Raw genomic sequence first — 18,593 nt, forward strand, 5'->3', positions numbered from 1 at the left:
GGCCACCTGAGCAGAGCAGGTTTCTGTGTGTATTTCTGTCCTCTTTCATTGAAAATATTAGCCTTGAAACAAAAACTAGATTTCCAGAAATCCAGCATCTTCACGGGCATTGGTGCTGCAGGAGAGCCATTTTTCACTGAGACAGGGTCAGCTTAACTGCCCTCTGGTGTAGTTATTTGGTTGCAGTTTCCTTTGATATAAACTGCTCTGAGATGTCCTTACAAAAATTGGGGATATTGACAGACTTCAAGATATGTTGGAATTAATGGCCAGGTTTCTCCTAGCGCCCCTCTGATTTTAGATATAGTCTGTCTTCACAGTGGTTTGTCAGAGGGAAAAATGGCAAGGTTGAGCTTTTAAAAGAAAAGAAATTAATCTGCCTTTAGACTGCTTTTCATTTTCTCAGGTCAGAGAGTGACTTGATTTCTCTCTCTTGTAGAAGTGGCCTAGAAGGTGAAATTGGAAAAGATGTCTCCACTTCTTACAGACATTCTTGGTCAGACCACAAGCATCTTGCACAGCCTGACACCGCAGTAATTTCAGTTGTAGGCAGTCGGCACAATCAGGTAAACAAACACTCCCCCAGACGGGGAGTGATATTTTGAGTTGCCATACCACTGGCATTGGTGAATTTTTATTACAAATCAGTTCAGATAAATTTGTTTGCAAAACTAATAATTCTCAAAGACCTGCCATGTGTTTGGCATTCTGCTGGCATCCACGGGAGACTATCAGGTGTGAAAGAAAATTTCCCCTATAGCAAGAGAATTTTGAACCCTTGGTTAAGTACTTAGCAGTAAATAGTATTTTATATAATCAAATTAGGGTTTTTTGTTTGTTGTTTGTTTTTCAGGAAAATTAGTCAAATGCTACTTAAAGGAAGCACTTTCCAAAATTCTGTTCTCTGTTCCATTGCACATTGACCAACTAGAAAGGACATGTAACCTTCAGATTAGTTTAGGCCACATTTATAAAAATTAAGGAGCCCTTTAACGAAAACCTACATTCCTTCTTTACAATATAGAAATGCACATTGAGAGTATAAATCATTTCCCCTAGCTATAGAAGTAATTTTTCTTCAAAATGTAAATAAACAGTCCATGAGAACTTGCTTTTCTTATACTTCTTTCTCTCTAGAGCCTTGGTTGTTACCCAGTAGAGCTGGAGAGAGGCCCCCGGGGCTTTGGATTCAGCCTCCGAGGGGGGAAGGAGTACAACATGGGGCTGTTCATCCTTCGTCTTGCTGAAGATGGTCCTGCCATCAAAGATGGCAGAATTCATGTGAGTTGGTTTCTGTCTGTAACCTTAGGTTCAGGCTCTAGACTAGAAACTTCAAAAGATATTAATAATTGATTTAAAAGGATGCAGGAACCTCCTACATCTAAAAAGCAGGATTTGTCGTCACTAATACCTCAAAAAGGCAAGTGCTTGTCATTTTGCTTTTCTAATGCCCTGATGATTTCATTTCTTCTCTTCAGTGTGCTAAACTGTATTACAGTTATTCTACTTTGCCTTCTTGACCTTGGTCAATAAGAAAATTCATTTCTTATTCACATAGTCAACATCTGAGGGTAAATGAATTAATAAATACACTTTTCATCTTAATAAGAGTCTTGAGAAAGCAAGGATCAAATAGAATCTTTAACTTCTTCCAGGAAACAATAGGTCCAGGATTTTTACCCCCCTCTTAGCTACCTAGAGAGGTAACTAGAGGCTGAAAAGCGTGGCTCTCAATACTTCTTACTGTTTGAAGGACTAGAATTCACATCAGTAGTATTCCATCACAGATGTTCTCACTCTGAAACACTGTGACTTCATATAGGGCATTGCAGACCAAGTTGTTTCTAGATCTGCATAAGATAGTTTTTCCCTCTTCTCTGGTTGTTAATTAAAGAAGAATCTTATGTAGAAGACATTTGCTGCCAGGCGTGGTGGCTCACGCCTGTAATCCCAGCACTTTGGGAGGCCGAGGCGGGCAAATCACCTGAGGTTGGGAGTTCGAGACCAGCCTGACCAACGTGGAGAAACCCTGTCTCTACTAAAGATACAAAAATTAGCCAGCTGTGATGGCACATGCCTGTAATCCCAGCTACTCGGGAGGCTGAGGCAGGAGAATCGCTTGAACCCAGGAGGCGGAGGTTGCAGTGAGCCAAGATCACGCCATTGCACTCCAGCCTGGGCAGCAAGAGCAAAACTCCATCTAAAAAAAAAAAAAAAAAAAAAAAAGACATTTGCTGTCCTTGATTTAAAAAAAAAATAGTTAATTCACTGGTATTCAGTTAGGTGATACACTAAAAATTTTTAATTCTAGATACCCTTCCCCCTACTAACTCAAAAAAAGTTTGGATTTCCTTTCTCTGCCACCAGTAAGCATCAGGGAAAAGGAACTTTTTTTTTTTTAACTTTAAGTAATTCAGTGAGAAAGGCAAATGACCCTGGTAATTATTAGCTGGTATATTCTAGTGATGATTAGAAAAGGTGCTTCTGGGTGATTTTGCAGTTTTGCATTTTTCATTTCACTCCCATTACTCATTTCAGAAACACATACTGAGTGTTTGCATTACCCAAAGCCTTGTGCGCGCTACTGAATTAGCTGGGAGAGACAGTGACCCAAAACAAATAAGATACTATCCTCCCTCAGAATGACCAGACACATGCACAAGTTCAAAGGGGTGAATAGAGAAGATTTCACAGAATAGGTGGCATTGACTGACAGGTGCACAGGATTTCAATAGGGAGAAATTGAGGAGAGAAAACATTCCAGGCTGAATAAATGAGCAATGGGGTAAAACTAAGGAAGTATAAGTCATGTACAGGGAACTTCAAATGGTTGAGTTTACTTAGATTTTATTTAGAAAATACTTAGAGGAACAGAGGAGATGAGAATATAAAAGCATATGGGTCACAGGCATAAAAGTCCTAGACAGTGGGAAGCCACGGGAGGCTTTTTAGCCAGGAACTTCCCCTCGGAGCAATCTGCTGATAAAAATCTGTTAGTGGTGTGCAGGATGGATGAAGGAATCCAGGTAGCTGTAATTTATGCATATAGTGGTAGTGGTGGGAGTATAACTTGGTAACGCTTTGGATGGAAGATAAGAGATGCCTATGAGTTCAACTGTCAGTGAAGAAAAGACCAGACTAGATGACCAACAAGATCCTTTAAATGAGGGATGAAGGAAAAGGAAGAGTAAAGGATGACTCAGAAGCCTCGCCCCATCTGTACTACGCAAACCATTAGGGAGGCCAAGGGGAGAAAGGATATGGCAAAGACTGATGGTGTAGTCAGTTTGAGTCATGTTGTGGTGAAGGGAACAGCTAGTACAGCAGGTGTAAATGTTCAGCAGGCAATTACTACTAGTGGTGGAAGCCCAGATTGTGACATTACTGAGAAGTGATGATGGAAACCTTTGTGGTAGATAAGATCACTAAAGAAGAATATTTAGAGAGTAGTGAGCCAAGGGCAGAGCTCTGAGCAAGGCGTGTAGTTAGATAAGATAAAGGAAATGGGAAGGCAGAGCATGCAGAGCCACAGAGCCACAGCTGCAGTGTTTATGACAAGGAGGGACTGATGGCCAAATGCTGTTAGTACAGCTTGTCAAGAACTCAAGAACTCCTGGATCTACTTTCTCGTAGAGACAGTTTCATATGGTGACACGAACATGGGTTTGGAAATCAGACAGGACAAGAATCTTCTCCTAACCTGAGTTTCCTCATCTGCAAAATGCAGAACTATATGTAAAATACATGGTCCAAGTAAACTTCTTAAAGTCTTAATAAGAGCATCCTAAGACACTGTTTACAGAGCATGGCATATTTATTCCTGGTTTTCTTGGTCCTTTCCCCTCCCCTCCCCTCCTATCTTCTCTCTCTCTCTTTTCTCTCTGTCTCTCTCTCACAAACACACAACCTCTTCAGTTACTTTACATCTGTGTTTTTAACACTTCCATTGTATATATTGTCACCAAAATCCTAATTACATGATAAATTAGGATAACATTGTTTTAAATGTTGGTTCCAAATATAACCCTCAGATCCACTAATGTCAGTAAACAAAAGGCAAACAGGCCTTAAAGCAGATAAAGTCTAGTTCTAAACATGTCATTCTTAGCCAGGAGTGGTGGCACGTGCTTGTAATCCCAGCTACTTGGGAGGCTGAGGTGGGAGGGTCACTTGAGCCCAGGAGTTCAATACCAGTCTGGGCAATACAGCAAAACATCCTCAGTTAAAAAATGACAACATGACATGCTTTATGAATGAGCAGAAACTTTAGAATCTAATGATGAAATCAGCTTTTATTTCAAGAATAAACTCTGAAAAACAAACGCAAATAAGCAATTAACTGTTAGACCCTAGTGTGCTCTAACCTGTAAGAAAATGTCAGCTTTTCAGAGAAGTCACTTTTTGGGCTGTTAAGTTATCAAAATCTTGACTTGATAAAGCTCATGAGGGCTTTGCATATAACTAGTGCTCAATAATATGTTATTGATGACAACTTTCTCTGGTGGCCACTGTCCAAATGATAAGAGTTTATCTCCAGCTGACACTCGCACCACGGAGCTACCTGAGTGCCCCCTCTGCCTCCCCCGCTTGCCTCTCCTCTTCTCCCTTTATTAGGGTGACCACTGTGCTTTGTGTCCTATACCTCTTACTCTGTATTTCCAGCACCTGATACAGTGCCTTGAATATTCACATCAGATGCTCCATAGGTATTTGTTGAAAGAGTAAAATGGATGGATCATTCTAGATACTGAGAGAATTACTGTGTTTTTTTGTTTGTTTGTTTGTTTGTTTGTTTTTTAAGATCAGTTCCCAGCACGTATTACTGGGTGAACAGGAGTGGGGATATATGAAGTAATTAGCAACAATCTTAGTGTCATTAAGAAAACAAGAAAATGTTAACTTGTAACATAGATGAAAGGGTATTGAGAATCGTTGAGAGGTTTTTCCTTTCAGTCTGGTTAAAATTTAGAGAGGAGGGAGAAAAAAGTGTTCTGGGATAAGGAACTGAGAAATAGCTGAATGGAAAAGGTTCATATTAGCAAAGTGTCAAACTTAAATATTTAACATAGAACAGAATCAGATTTAGAAAATATTAAGAGTTTGCTGTCTTTGAGGCAATATGTGTTTTCCTACACGTGTGTTTTTACTTACATTAGTTTTATAGTCTCTCAGAAACTCTGAAATAGGTGACATTATCCCCACTTACAGATTTAAAACTGAGGCTCAAGGAGACCTAGTCACTTGCAGAGATCACTCAGCCTGTGAAGGCCACAGTGTGACCCAGGTGTGATCCTGGTCCGTCATCCTCGAAGCTCGGTCCGTGTCCTTTCCGCTATGTCAGGTCTTGGCTTGTGTCCAGTTTGGATTGGATTTCATTGAGAGGCAGATAGTTTCTTAACAGGTTGTGAGATAATATAAGCCATGTGGTAGAAATATTTTGTCATTTTAATACATTTGTAGTGGATGTTGTTTTTAAAACGACAAGACTGCCTAAAAAGATAGTGATTTGTTTAAAAAAGGGAACATTCTTTTTGTCTATTCTTCCTACTTCTTTTCTTTTGGTTCTATTTTTTCTCTCTCTTTTCTTTCCTCTCTCTCCTCTGTCCCCATAATTATTTTTCAATAATACAAAACCGAACTTAAATGTTTGTTCTATTTATCAAAAGATGTTTTCTCCAAATTATTTTTTATCACATTTTTAAAGTGACTCAAAATGTTAAAAGGATGTTTACTGGGTGAATTTACTTCTCTGAATTTCCCTCTCAGGAGAGTCTTTTGCATCTGTAGTTTTGTGTATGTAGGTCTCTGCAGAATTTCTCCTGCTCTGAGGGGCCTACCATAAATCTTAAAGCAATGGCTCCCCCTCCTTCCCCTCATTCAGTTTTAAAGTTAAACAGAAATGACACCTGGTGGCAAGTCTGTTCAATTACAAGTTTTGTTTTGTTTTGTTTTTTGTTTTTTTTGCAGTTTATTGCAGTAAAAGAATAAAGAGTGTTACAGGTTTGGAGAGCTTAAGCTAAAGAATGTGACTGAAATAAATTATAACCTCAAACACATTTTACAAGATATACCCAAAGCAGTGTCCAAATACTATCCACTTTAATTTTCTTTAGTTATCAGCAGGATTATATATCTAGTGCTAATTTATTACCTACATTGCCTCATGAAAATGATTCTTCTTCCATCACTTATCAAGGGAAATCTAAGTACTGGCTTTTGTTTCACTTATATATTCTGGATAGTAAGGGGTTTCAAATTACTCTCCATCCTATTGTCTTACTTTGGTTTTATTAAGGTGTTTTCATCTTACATATTAAATCCATCAATCTTGTTTCTGATATCCTCCATTTCTTCAAGAGTAAGCCTCCCTTGTTTAAAATAAGTATGCAAAAAGACCCTTAGTCTATTTCGTAGTTGACTTGAATTTTTTTTGCATTGTATAGAATGGAGTACAGTCTACAGTTAAATCTTCATAATGATACACTTGAAAATAGCTTGAAAACTAATATTTGTACTTGGTATATAATCATGTTTTATCTTAAGTCCTCCCAGAAACCCACGAAGTAGGTACTAATATTATCCTCATTTAACAGATGAGGAAAATGAGACCACAACACTAGAAAGAGGTGGAGCATAAGATGGGAACCACGGCCTCCTGACCGCCTGTGCCGTGCTGTGTCTGTAGAAAGCGTTGACCCACTGACCTTTGTTAAATATTGAGTCCTTCTGTTTTGTTACTTCTGGATTGGCTTATTATTTTTTTTATTCTTTAGTCACCTTGCAGCTAGCTAGCGTCAACTCAAAGGAACTTCTGGATTGCTTTAGTAAGCTCTTACAAACATTTGAGTATTTGCTTTTAGGAATTTCAGTAATATGCCATTGTTTAATTTTTCTGTTTTGAAGCCAGTATCCTTCATTTACATGTCACCTTGAAATAGTTTTCAACTTTTTAAATAAATTCAGGGGGGTACATGTACAGGTTTTTACACAGGTATATTGCATGATTCTGAGGCTTAGAATATGAATGAGTTCCCATCTCCCAGGTAGTGGGCATAGTAAGTACCCAATAGGCAGTTTTTTAGCCCTTGACCCTCTCCTTCCCTCCCCCATCTTGTATTCCCGTGTCTGTTATTCTCATCTTTGTGTCCGTGTGTACTCAGTGTTTAGCTCCCACTTACAAGTGAGAACATGATGTGTTTGGTTTTCTGTTTCTGCATTAGTTTGCTTAGGATAATGGCCTCCAGCTCCATCCTTGTTGCTGCAAGGGGACATGATTTCGCTCTTTTTTTGGCTGCATAGTATTCTATGGTGTATATGTACCACATTTTCTTTATCCAATCTGGCATTCATCAACATGTGTTTGCTTGAAATAGATTTAAAATCAGTACCATCATTATCTTTAATTAGGTCTGTTCCAAAGTTATACTTGACTTTTACATATTTTCCCTTTTTCTTTTAAAGTAACTCAGACATTTCTAGTAAATCACAATGGTACTAAGGTAGATCTTATTCTGATCCCTAGTTTTATGTTTATTTTCCTAAGAAATGATTTTATTTTTTTATTTTTATTTTTTTGAGACAGAGTTTCGCTCATTGCCCAGACTGGAGTGCAATGGCGTGATCTCGGGTCACCACAACCTCCACCTCCCGGGTTCAAGCGATTCTCCTGCCTCAGCCTCCGGAGTAGCTGGGATTACAGGCATGCGCCACCACGCCTGGCCAATTTTGTATTTTTAGTAGAGACAGGGTTTCTCCATGTTGGTGAGGCTGGTCTCAAACTCCCAACCTCAGGTGATCCGCCCGCCTCGGCCTCCCAAAGTGCTGGGATTACAGGTGTGAGCCACTGCCTCTGGCCCTGAGAAATGATTTTACACTAACATCACTAAGTTTAACATCACTGAGTTACTGGTTTTAAATAACTGTTCATATTAATCTATTCTCCAAGCTTAAATTTTTAAGAATTTTAATCTATAAAGATGTCATTTATTCAAATGCCTCATGTATGTACAGGACATAGCAGCAGCTCAAAGGAATGAGCAGTTCTCCCTGGAGGCCAGAAAGGCTTCAAAGATAAGGAGCCCTCCGCCCAGGTTTTAGGAGATACATTTCGGATTCAGCTCAACTTTGAAAGTACCCTTCACATTCAGACATAACTCTGTAGTATCATTTGGATTGTTGTTTTTAAAATGCCTAACGTGTACCCAGTGCTCTCTTGTGTGAGAGTTGATAAGAGGACAGATGGCAGCAACAGGAAGAGACAATGTCCAGGTTTACTCACGTATAAAAACCCTACACAAGAAGTGCTCAGGTTTACTTACGAAAATCCTACACAGGGCCGGGCATGGTGGCTCACGCCTGTAATCCCAGCACTTTGGGAGGCCAAGGCAGGTGGATCACGAGGTCAGGAGGTCGAGACTATCCTGGCTAACATGGTGAAACCCCGTCTCTACTAAAAATACAAAAAATTAGCCGGGCGTGGTGGCGGCCGCCTGCATAGTCCCAGCTACTCCTGAGGCTGAGGCAGGAGAATGACGTGAACGCGAGAGGCGGAGCTTGCAGTGAGCCGAGATCGCACCACTGCACTCCAGCCCGGGCCACAGAATGAGACTCCCTCTCAAAAACAACAAAAAGAAAAAAAGAAAACCCTACACAGGAAAGTTTTATATGGCTATTAAAGATCTGGGCATCTTCAAATCAAGAACCAAATTCTAGAATTTGATTAACATTCTAAATTCGATTTTATAAATTTAGAAAATTCCAAATCTGATTCTAGAATTTGATTCTTGACTTCAAGATGTCCAGATCTTAGTTACTAGCCATATAAAACTTTCCTGTCTAGGATTTTTTGTGAGTAAACCTGGACATTGCCGCTTCCTGTTGTTTGTTATCATCTGTCCTCTCATCAACTCTCGCAGGGCAGCACTGGGTACACGTTAGGTATTTTACAGACGAAAGAATCACTTAGCAAGGTTGAATGGCTCAAGAGCTGACAAAAGCAGAATTTACAAAGGATGCATAGTTTCATGTTGTTCCTGTGAATGTTCTCTGTCTAGGTTGGTGACCAGATTGTTGAAATCAATGGGGAACCTACACAAGGAATCACACATACTCGAGCAATTGAGCTCATTCAGGCTGGCGGAAATAAAGTTCTTCTTCTTTTGAGGCCAGGAACTGGCTTGATACCTGACCATGGTAAGTAAAGTAGCCCACTAGTAGCTACTTAGTAGCTTACTTACTTACTGGGGGGGGGGGGGGGGTGGGCAGAAGAAAAATGAATATATATTTGCAGAGGATAGATATTTTACTAGTTAATTCAGAGATGAATGCTGGAACCATGAAAAGCTAGTTACATAGCAGAGTTATCATAAATAGTATTAGAAAACAAGTGACTTAGGCAGGACTTTCGTTGGAATGGAATGTATTTTAAATTTAATCAGAAAAAACATAGTTGTTTTTGTAGAAAAATGTGCCTATAAAAAAAGTGTATTAGAGGCAAACAATTTAAATATCATAAAAAACATTTTAAATCTCTGCAAAATATCCCAGCTTTTCCCCTTACTTAGCTAATTACACATTACCAACCAATATTTTTATTTCTGTAAAGCAAGATAAGTTTATATTATAATGAATATGTAGCATGAAAACTTTAGGCTTTTCTGGTGACTCGGCAAAAACAAGTTGCTATCACCCTACCTGGAGACACGGAGTTGGACCTGAGACCATGTCTGTCTTGTATTAATGTTAAACTTCCTGGGTTTCCATTGCATGTTTTGAAATATCATGGTATTTGAAAGTCACTGTTTTTTGAGTGCACTATTCTAGAAATAAAGGCAGTACGACACCCACACAGTACTTGCCTCATCTAGCTCCCCACTCCCTGCCCTACCCGACCCCACCACTTTTGAGGGATAAGTGTAGACATAACCTCCTCCAGTAGCCTTCCAGCTTATGATTCTCTGACTGTATTATCTTCCACCATCTGCTTGTAAATCATACGTTCCCAGTGACATCTTTGCTAACTGCACTGATTTTTTTTTTCACATAGTCCTAGGCTTTTTCTCTTCCCTCTTCAGGTTTGGCTCCTTCCGGTCTGTGCTCCTACGTGAAACCCGAGCAACATTAAGGCTTTCAGGGCTTTTCTTGGTCTTTCCTTAAAAAGACTTGGTAAATTTGCATGTCTTGTAAATCACTTTCTTCTTTTGTTTTCTTTTAAATTAAAAATGATGCTATTAAATACATCTATTTCTATCTTCTGCACTTTTCAGTCTCCTTTTGACATTAAATTTGACAGCTTAATGCAAGAAAATTATTTACAAATGCCCATGAGCCTCATTCTGGTTACCACAGTTTGGTTTCCTTTATTAATTAGTGATTTTGCCATATCCTAAACTATATCAATTCATAATAATTAGTGAGCTTCTTGGGCCAGGTAATTTGGTTCAACTTTATAATTTGTAAGTTCTAATTGGGCTTTACTAATAGAGAATTTACAGAACATATATTATCTCACTAATTATATGTAATTGGAAAAAAATGAATATTATTTTATGTATATAAACCTATCCTTTATGTATGAACAGATGTTTATACACATCTGCCTATATTTGTAGAGAGATATGTTGTAAACATACACAAACTGTATAAAATACAGGCTTTTTAAGCAGTTAGTACAATTCAAATGGCTGTCAAAGTTCAAACGTACTGTTCCTATTTGTAATTCTAAAAATAATGTTCCATTCAAATCACTTTTTTAGGTGATTGGGATATTAATAATCCTTCATCGTCAAATGTGATTTATGATGAACAGTCACCATTACCCCCATCTTCACATTCTGCTTCCATATTTGAAGAGTCTCACATGCCAGTAATTGAAGAATCTTTAATGAGAGTTCAGATATGTGAAAAGGCAGAAGAATTAAAGGACATTGTGCCTGAAAAGAAAAGCACTTTAAATGAAAATCAACCTGAGATAAAGCACCAGTCTCTTCTCCAGAAAAATGTGAGTAAGAGGGATCCACCCAGCAGTCATGGGCACAGTAACAAGAAAAATCTATTAAAAGTAGAAAATGGTGTTACACGAAGAGGTAGATCGGTTAGTCCCAAAAAGCCAGCCAGTCAACATTCAGAGGAACATTTGGATAAGATTTCTAGTCCTCTAAAAAATGACCCCAAAAGAAGACCCAGAGATCGATCCCTCAGCCCCAGCAAAGGGGAAAATAAAAGTTGCCAGGTCAGCACCAAGGCAGGTTCTGGACAAGATCAGTGCAGAAAAAGCAGAGGTCGGTCTGCCAGTCCAAAAAAGCAGCAAAAAATTGAAGGAAGCAAAGCTCCATCAAATGCTGAGGCCAAATTGTTAGAGGGTAAGAGTCGAAGAATAGCAGGCCATACAGGCAATAATGCGGAGCAGATCCCAGATGGGAAGGAAAAATCAGACGCCATCAGGAAAGATGCAAAGCAGAATCAGGTGGAAAAAAGCAGAACAAGGTCTCCAGAGAAAAAAAGCAAAAGAATGGTTGAGAAATCTCTTCCATCCAAAAAGACTAATAAGACTACAAGTAAAGAAGTATCTGAAAATGAAAAAGGAAAGAAAGTAACCACAGGAGAAACAAGTTCTAGTAATGATAAAATAGCAGAAAATATCCAGCTATCAGAAAAGAGGCTGAAGCAAGAACCTGAAGAGAAGGTAGTTTCAAACAAAACAGAAGATCACAAAGGGAAAGAACTAGAGGCAGCTGACAAAAACAGAGAGACTGGAAGGTTCAAACCTGAAAGTAGTTCTCCAGTTAAGAAAACACCGATAACTCCAGGGCCCTGGAAGGTGCCAAGTGGAAATAAAGTCACAGGCACTATTGGTATGGCTGAGAAACGGCAGTAACCTTTAGTATAAAACAAAAACAAGTTGTAATCTTTTCTTACAGCAGCATTTTTCAAGAAAAAGCCTTTTTTTTCCCCAGATATTCTGAAACAGATAAGTACATGTTAATGTGAGCATCAAGTTACCTAGGCTGCATGAAGGGCCTTTAGGATTGCTAAGAACCAACTGTCCCCCTGGCCGGCTGCCCTCCCTCGCACTCAGGAAGGAGCTGCATCCACATGCTCATCTGACCCGCCCTGCTCAGGCTGCCCAGCTCATCTTCACGAGTGTCTGAACAAATGACATATGTTGATATTAACAGTGTGGTCACAACTCACTTCGTATTTGTGCCAAGTTATCTACTGTATCATGTCTGTTTTTATCCTTCTTGTTCAGCTATTTCCACAGTAATGAAAAAGTTAGGTTTGGCTTGGAAGTTGATGTTCTCAATAGCATGTTGCATGTTTACAGAGAGAAATATGTGAGTCCTTGCAGAAGACGAGACTGTTAACTCATCGTTAAAGATGGCAGTTGTCGTCTAACAGCTACTGATGATGTCCCACTTTAAAAATAAAACCCCCAAACATCACTACTTTAAGGAAAAAAATGTAGTCCAATACTGATGCTTTCTTACAGCTTTTTATTTTAATTTGGCTGGATAAGTTGTTTCAAATAACTGTTAAAAGATATTACTTACAATTGAATGTTCAAAATGAGAAAGTACTTTAAGCAATAGAGTTCATCTCTTGCTGTGTTATCCAACCTCGATGTATACTTACAGCATCTAGGTCACGCTTTTTATTTCACTTAAAATTTAATTATGAAACCATAAAGAAGCATGTGGAAATAGTGTTTATTGCTCTTTGAAGAAAAACCGCCAACTATTTCTGGATATTTTGGCTGTACCTACTACTAAAGTCATTAGTCTTTAATACATAATACATATTTGAAAAGTAAAATTATTATATAGATTATGTGAGGGACTTAATCATGAAACCAGTTTCACAGTCCAGGTACCAACTCTTCTGGTAGCAGGTGCACAAGCTTGGGTGTTTAGAAACAACCTGTGTAGGGTATGCTGCCCAGCAAGTGAGGACAAATGTGTAGACAGTACTTACTGGATCTTATTTAACTTTTAGCTACATTAACTTTCTTATTTAAAAACAAGAAAGGGAGACTAAACATCTGCTTAGCTTGTACACATTTTCAGAATTCTTTTTAAAAGTCTAGTTAAAGATGTTTCTTAGAAGTTGGAGACTGTTAACGTCCATAAAATAGATCCAGGTTTTTCAGTTCCCTGAAGCAGCATTCGGTAGCACCTATATAAATAAAGGCACCTTCGGAGAATAGACTATTCCATGGAGTGTGTGAACACACTTGTTATGTCACCTGGGTTCATCCTGTTGTGAAGCACATTACGTCCAGGTCCTTCCCTCTGGGAGTCTGACTGTGAAACTCTTTAACCCAACAACTGTATTAGCCCCTGTAGATAAGACGTGCTTCCCAGAGTGAGATTTTTGAAATCCCCTTTTCATCCAGAACTATATTTACCCACCTATTGTAACTATTCAAATAGAGCAAAATTAGGAGGCTTGATAAATGCTAAGAATTTAGTACCACAGAAATTATTTATTTCCCTGTAGTCCACAATTAGTGATAACAAATCCTATTTTTGTTAACTGTGACATAACTTTGATGTCATATGTTGTCCTATGTGATTCTTCCTTTCTAAGTAACCTCTGTCCTGATTATATACTGACTTAGCAATGTGGCCTTGGAATGCTGAGCAAAATGTGGATGTACTGGTTGTAAATGTTTATATATTGTACAGTACCTTTATATATACACTTGAGGTTCTGATTAGAGAAAGATCTGTAAATTGCTCGTTATTTTTTATATAGATATTAAAAAAAAAAAAAAAAAAAAAAAAAACAAGAGTTCCTGGCCTGCATTTCTGTGACTGTCACATTGGTTCAATGTTGCTTTCTACTGGTGGAGCAAGGTTCCATCATAGTCTGAGTCCGCAGACAGATTTTGTCCCTCCAAGTAACAAACAAACATTCAAAGTCCTAAAATCAGGAAGATTCTTATAATAATGATTTTACCTGTATAGCTACACTTCTTTTATTTACACATAGAGTTTGAAATTGTTTAGAGTTGAATATCATTATACCCATTTTTCATCTTTCATTGTAAAGAAAATAGCTTTGGATAAATAATTTGCTACTAAAAATCCTTTCTTACACTGTTGGGGAGAGAAGAAAATTTCTTACTGGAAATTCACCTACTAGACATTTATAATGGCTATAGTAACATAAGTCCAGTTACCACAAGGTCACAAAATTCCATTTCAGCAGACTAACGATCCACATTATCTTTAAAGGTCATTTATTTAGTTTTATACTTACTTTTAGAATAAAGCATTTTGATTTAACTCGGTATGAAAAGTACCTAAAACCTACTTCAAAACCATGGTAAATTTTATACTCTTAAGGTGAAATATAAATTCCCACCTACCATTGCAAGAACTCATACTAAAAGTAAACCCACGGCCGGGCACAGTGGCTCATGCCTGTAATCCCAACACTTTGGGAGGCCAATGCAGGCGGATCATTTGAGGTCAGGAGTTCGAGAGCAGCCTGGCCAGCATGGCAAAACCCTGTCTCTACTAAAAATACAAAAATTAGCCGGGTGTGGTGGCGGGTGCCTGTAATCCCAGCTACTCAGGAGGCTGAGGCAGGAGAATTGTTTGAACCCAGGAGGCGGAGGTTGCAGTGAGGCAAGATCACACCACTGCACTCCAGCCTGGCTGACAGACGAGACTCCATCTCAAAAAACAACAACAACAAAAGTAACCCAAACTTCTAGTTCCCAGACACCACAGTGAAGATGTGCCATAGCAGAGGCTGCGGAAACTGGCAGTAAAATCGTTTTGTTGTTTTAGTGAACATATTTCCTTACTGGTCACAACAGGGAGAAAAGCTTTGAGATACTATTACATTGTCTCACTAGTGAGATGAGAAGGCTAAGATCCTATGATGTTGTCTTCTAGTTACATCAGTCTTGGGCCAGGTAGCTTTTGAACAGGGTCAACTCTTATTTCAGAAGTCTTGGACCCAGAAAGGCACTTGGCTTTTTACTCAACATAAGAACACCTTGTTATTTCCCTTTTTAATAGCAAGATTTAAAAGAGAAGCAAATGTAGTCATGTAGAAGCCAAATGCTTTTAAACATGTAGACAAAGAATTTTATGTTTAATATGTCCACTATTCAAAGAGTAAGGATTTAATAAGGCAAGGAGTATTCAGATTAAACTGTATTTAACAGTCTCACTAATGACTTCCAGGAAGCTGTATTTGACACTTAGTCCACAGTGGAGCTAAGGAACATTGATATAAATAAACTTGTTACAAAATGTGACATTTCAGTCTGGTAAGAGAAATACATCAGAGCAACTTATTACATCATCATGGCATGCTCCAAGGCCTAAAAACTATTTGTGCTTTTGAAACAATAACCTTTATTTATTCAGGTGGCTCTTTTCTGGTTCTATTAGAGTTTATCGGGAATATGATGACTTGTTTAAAGCATGTCATTATTACATGGAATCTATAATTTTTGCTTTTAGTTAGCTGAATTACAACATTGATAGGCAAGTAGCCTTAAGAATTATAAAGCCAGGCATGGTAGTATACACCTGTAGTCCAAACTACTCAGGAGGCTGAGCTGGGAGGATCACTTGAGCCCAGGAGTTTGAGTCCAGGCTGGATGACACAGTGAGACCCCATCTCAAAAAAATTTTTTTTCTCTTGAGATGGGGTGTCACTCTGCCACCCAGGCTGGAGTGCAGTGGTGCGATCTTGGCTCACTGCAACCTCTGCCCCTCTGCCTTCTGGGTTCAAGCAATTCTCCCACCTCAGCCTCCCCAGTAGCTAGGACTACAGGTGCGCACTACCACACCTGGCTAATTTTTGTACTTCTTGGTAGAGATGGGTTTTCACCATGTTGGCCAGGCTGGTCTCAAGCCCCTGACTTCATGTGATCCGCCCACCTCAGCTTACCAAAGTGCAGGGATTACAGGTGTGAGCCACTGCGCCCAGCCAAAAAAGAACTTTTTTTTTTTTTTTTTAGTAGTATAAGAAGGGAGTATGAAGGCTTATAAAGAGAATTCTGGACAGGCGCGGCGACTCACACCTGTAATTCCAGCACTTTGGGAGGCTGAGGTGGGTGGATCAGGAGATCAGGAGATCAAGACCATCTTGGTCAACATGGTGAAACCCCATTTCTACTAAAATACAAAAAATTATCCAGGTGTGGTGGTGCATGCCTGTAATCCCAGCTACTTGGGAGGCTGAGGCAGGGGAATCGCTTAAACCCAGGAGGCAGAGGTTGCAGTGAGCTGAGATTGTGGCGCTGCACTCCAGCCTGGTGACAGAGCAAGACTCTGTCTAAAAAAAAAAAAAAAGAGAGAATTCTATTTAATAGAAAACCCTGAATCTTTCTCATTTATACATTAAAATAGGAAAACATAGCCAAGAGCTTTAATTTAGCCTAAACCTATATTTTGACAAATAATCCTGTGGGTATTTTGCAATATTGCATTCAAGTAAAGCTTAACTATTAGCAAATACACAAATCAAGAGACATATTTTGCCATTAATAAAAGATAACTGGCTGGGCATGGTGGCTCACGCCTGTAATCCCAACACTTTGGGAGGCCAAGGCAGGTGGATCATGAGGTCAGGAGATCGAGACCATCCTGGCTAACACAGTGAAACCCCGTCTCTACTAAAAATACAAAAAATTAGCCAAGCGTGGTTGCACACACCTGTAGTCACAGTTACTCAGGAGGCGGAGGCAGGAGAATTGCTTGAACCTGGGAGGTGGAGGTTGCAGTGAGCCAAGATTGTGCCACTGCACTCCAGCCTGGGTGACAGAGTGAGACTCCGTCTCAAAAAAATTAAAAAAAAAAAAATAGAAAAATAAAAGACAACCATTTATTAACTAGAGTAATACCCTATTACACCTTATAGGCTCAGGATATGCTGCAGGAAAGGTACAGAATTATTGCACATTTGTGAAACTCACACTTCACTATTCAACATGGGTCCCCGTATAACTGCAGGGAGTAACAGATTACTAAACTAGCCAGTACATGAATAGATTAGGTTTAATGAATTAACTTGATATTCCCAAGTGACACACTGTATTTGGGAGAGAAGCTCATCTAGCCTATTATAAGTGTGTAGATCTAAAAGTTTTCAAACATAAATTTCATTAATTTGAAAGGTTATTTTTATATTGCATAGGTCCACTTGCCTCTAAATAAAATGAACCTAAAATAAAAACAAACTCATACTTTGTGAAACATCCTGGTATTTAGAATTTTTCTACCTGTCTCTGAAAGTCAGAACCATACTCCAGTGAGGCAATTATTTGGTTATTTAACTTCTCAAAGTGTTTATATTATACACAGGTCATATTGTACATATTTAGAAAGTCTGTAGATCAGCAGTCCCCAACCTTTTTGGCACCAAAGAGTGATTTCATGGGAAGCAATTTTTCCACGGACCTGGGGGCAGGGGGAGGGGGTGCAGGGAGGGGATGGTTTCAGGATGATTCAAGTGCATTACATTTACTGTGCACTTTATTTCTATTATCATTTCATTGTAATATATAATGAAATAATTATACAACTCACCATAATGTAGAATCAGTGGTAGCCCCGAGCTTGTTTTCTTGCAACTAGACGTCCCATCTGGAAGTGACGGGAGACAGTGACAGATCATCAGGCATTAGATTCTCATAAGGAACACGCAGCCTAGATCCTCACATGCACAGTCCACAATAGGGTTTGCGCTCCTCTAAGAATCCAATGCTGCTGCTGATCTGACAGAGATGGAGCTCAGGTAGTAATGCAAGCAGTGTGAGCAGCTGTAAATACAGATGAAGCTTCACTCTCCCCTGCAGCTTACCTCCTGCTGTTTGGCTAGTGGGGGGTGTGGGTGGCTGGGGACCCCTGCTGCATATTATACACCCAACTTTCAGAGAGAGAATTTTTCCCAACTGCAGATTATAAAATTAAGTCAACAAGTATTTTTCTTACCCTTCTATGGTTATTACTATTCCAACTAAATGTGTGAATGGCCTAATCTAATTGTTTTTACATCTTGGTTTAATTTCTCGGTAACAAGTAATTAACACCAAAATCTCATTTCTTTTTTGAAATCAAAACAAAAGCCCAAGTTCCTAGAAATTACTATACAGGGATAAATGAAGCGCTGAAGGTGGGAGAACCATGAAATTACAGTCAATTCTTGGACAACATGGGTTTGAACAGTGTGGGTCACTTATATACAGGTTTTTTTTCTGTAAGTATATTGGAAAATTTTTTTGAGATTTATGACAATTTGAAAAAAGAAACCATGTAGCCTAGAAATACAGAAAAATTAAAATGGTGTGTAGATACTAGCCTATTTTATCATTTACTATAAAATACACACAAATCTATTATAAGAAGTTAAAATTTATAAAAACATACAAACACAAACTGTACATGGCACCATTCACAGTTGAGAGAAATGTAAACAAAGATACAGTATTAAATCATAACTGCATAAAATTAACTGTAGTACATGCTGAGCTACTATAATTATTTTGTAGTTACCTCCTGTTGCTATTGTGGTGAACTCAAGTGTCGAAAGGTCTGTTTAAAACACCATGTGATGCTAACCATCTC

At 38.8% G+C, this 18,593-nt stretch overlaps 1 protein-coding gene across 1 annotated transcript in view; it reads left to right on the forward strand.

The window, feature by feature from the left end:
- The window catches only part of MAGI3 (membrane associated guanylate kinase, WW and PDZ domain containing 3), a 283,777-nt gene extending 270,010 nt beyond the window's left edge, over positions 1 to 13,767 (forward strand). The window contains exons 18-21 of the mRNA XM_012000770.1: positions 440 to 566; positions 1,138 to 1,281; positions 9,054 to 9,192; positions 10,755 to 13,767. Coding sequence (XP_011856160.1) covers positions 440 to 566; positions 1,138 to 1,281; positions 9,054 to 9,192; positions 10,755 to 11,875 — 1,531 coding nt within the window. The 3' untranslated portion in view covers positions 11,876 to 13,767. The remainder of the gene's footprint in view (positions 1 to 439; positions 567 to 1,137; positions 1,282 to 9,053; positions 9,193 to 10,754) is intronic.
- Positions 13,768 to 18,593: the final 4,826 nt, after the last annotated feature.

The sequence above is a fragment of the Mandrillus leucophaeus genome, unplaced genomic scaffold (genome assembly GCF_000951045.1).
Source record: "Mandrillus leucophaeus isolate KB7577 unplaced genomic scaffold, Mleu.le_1.0 Scaffold64, whole genome shotgun sequence".
Classification (NCBI taxonomy): Eukaryota; Metazoa; Chordata; class Mammalia; order Primates; family Cercopithecidae; genus Mandrillus; species Mandrillus leucophaeus.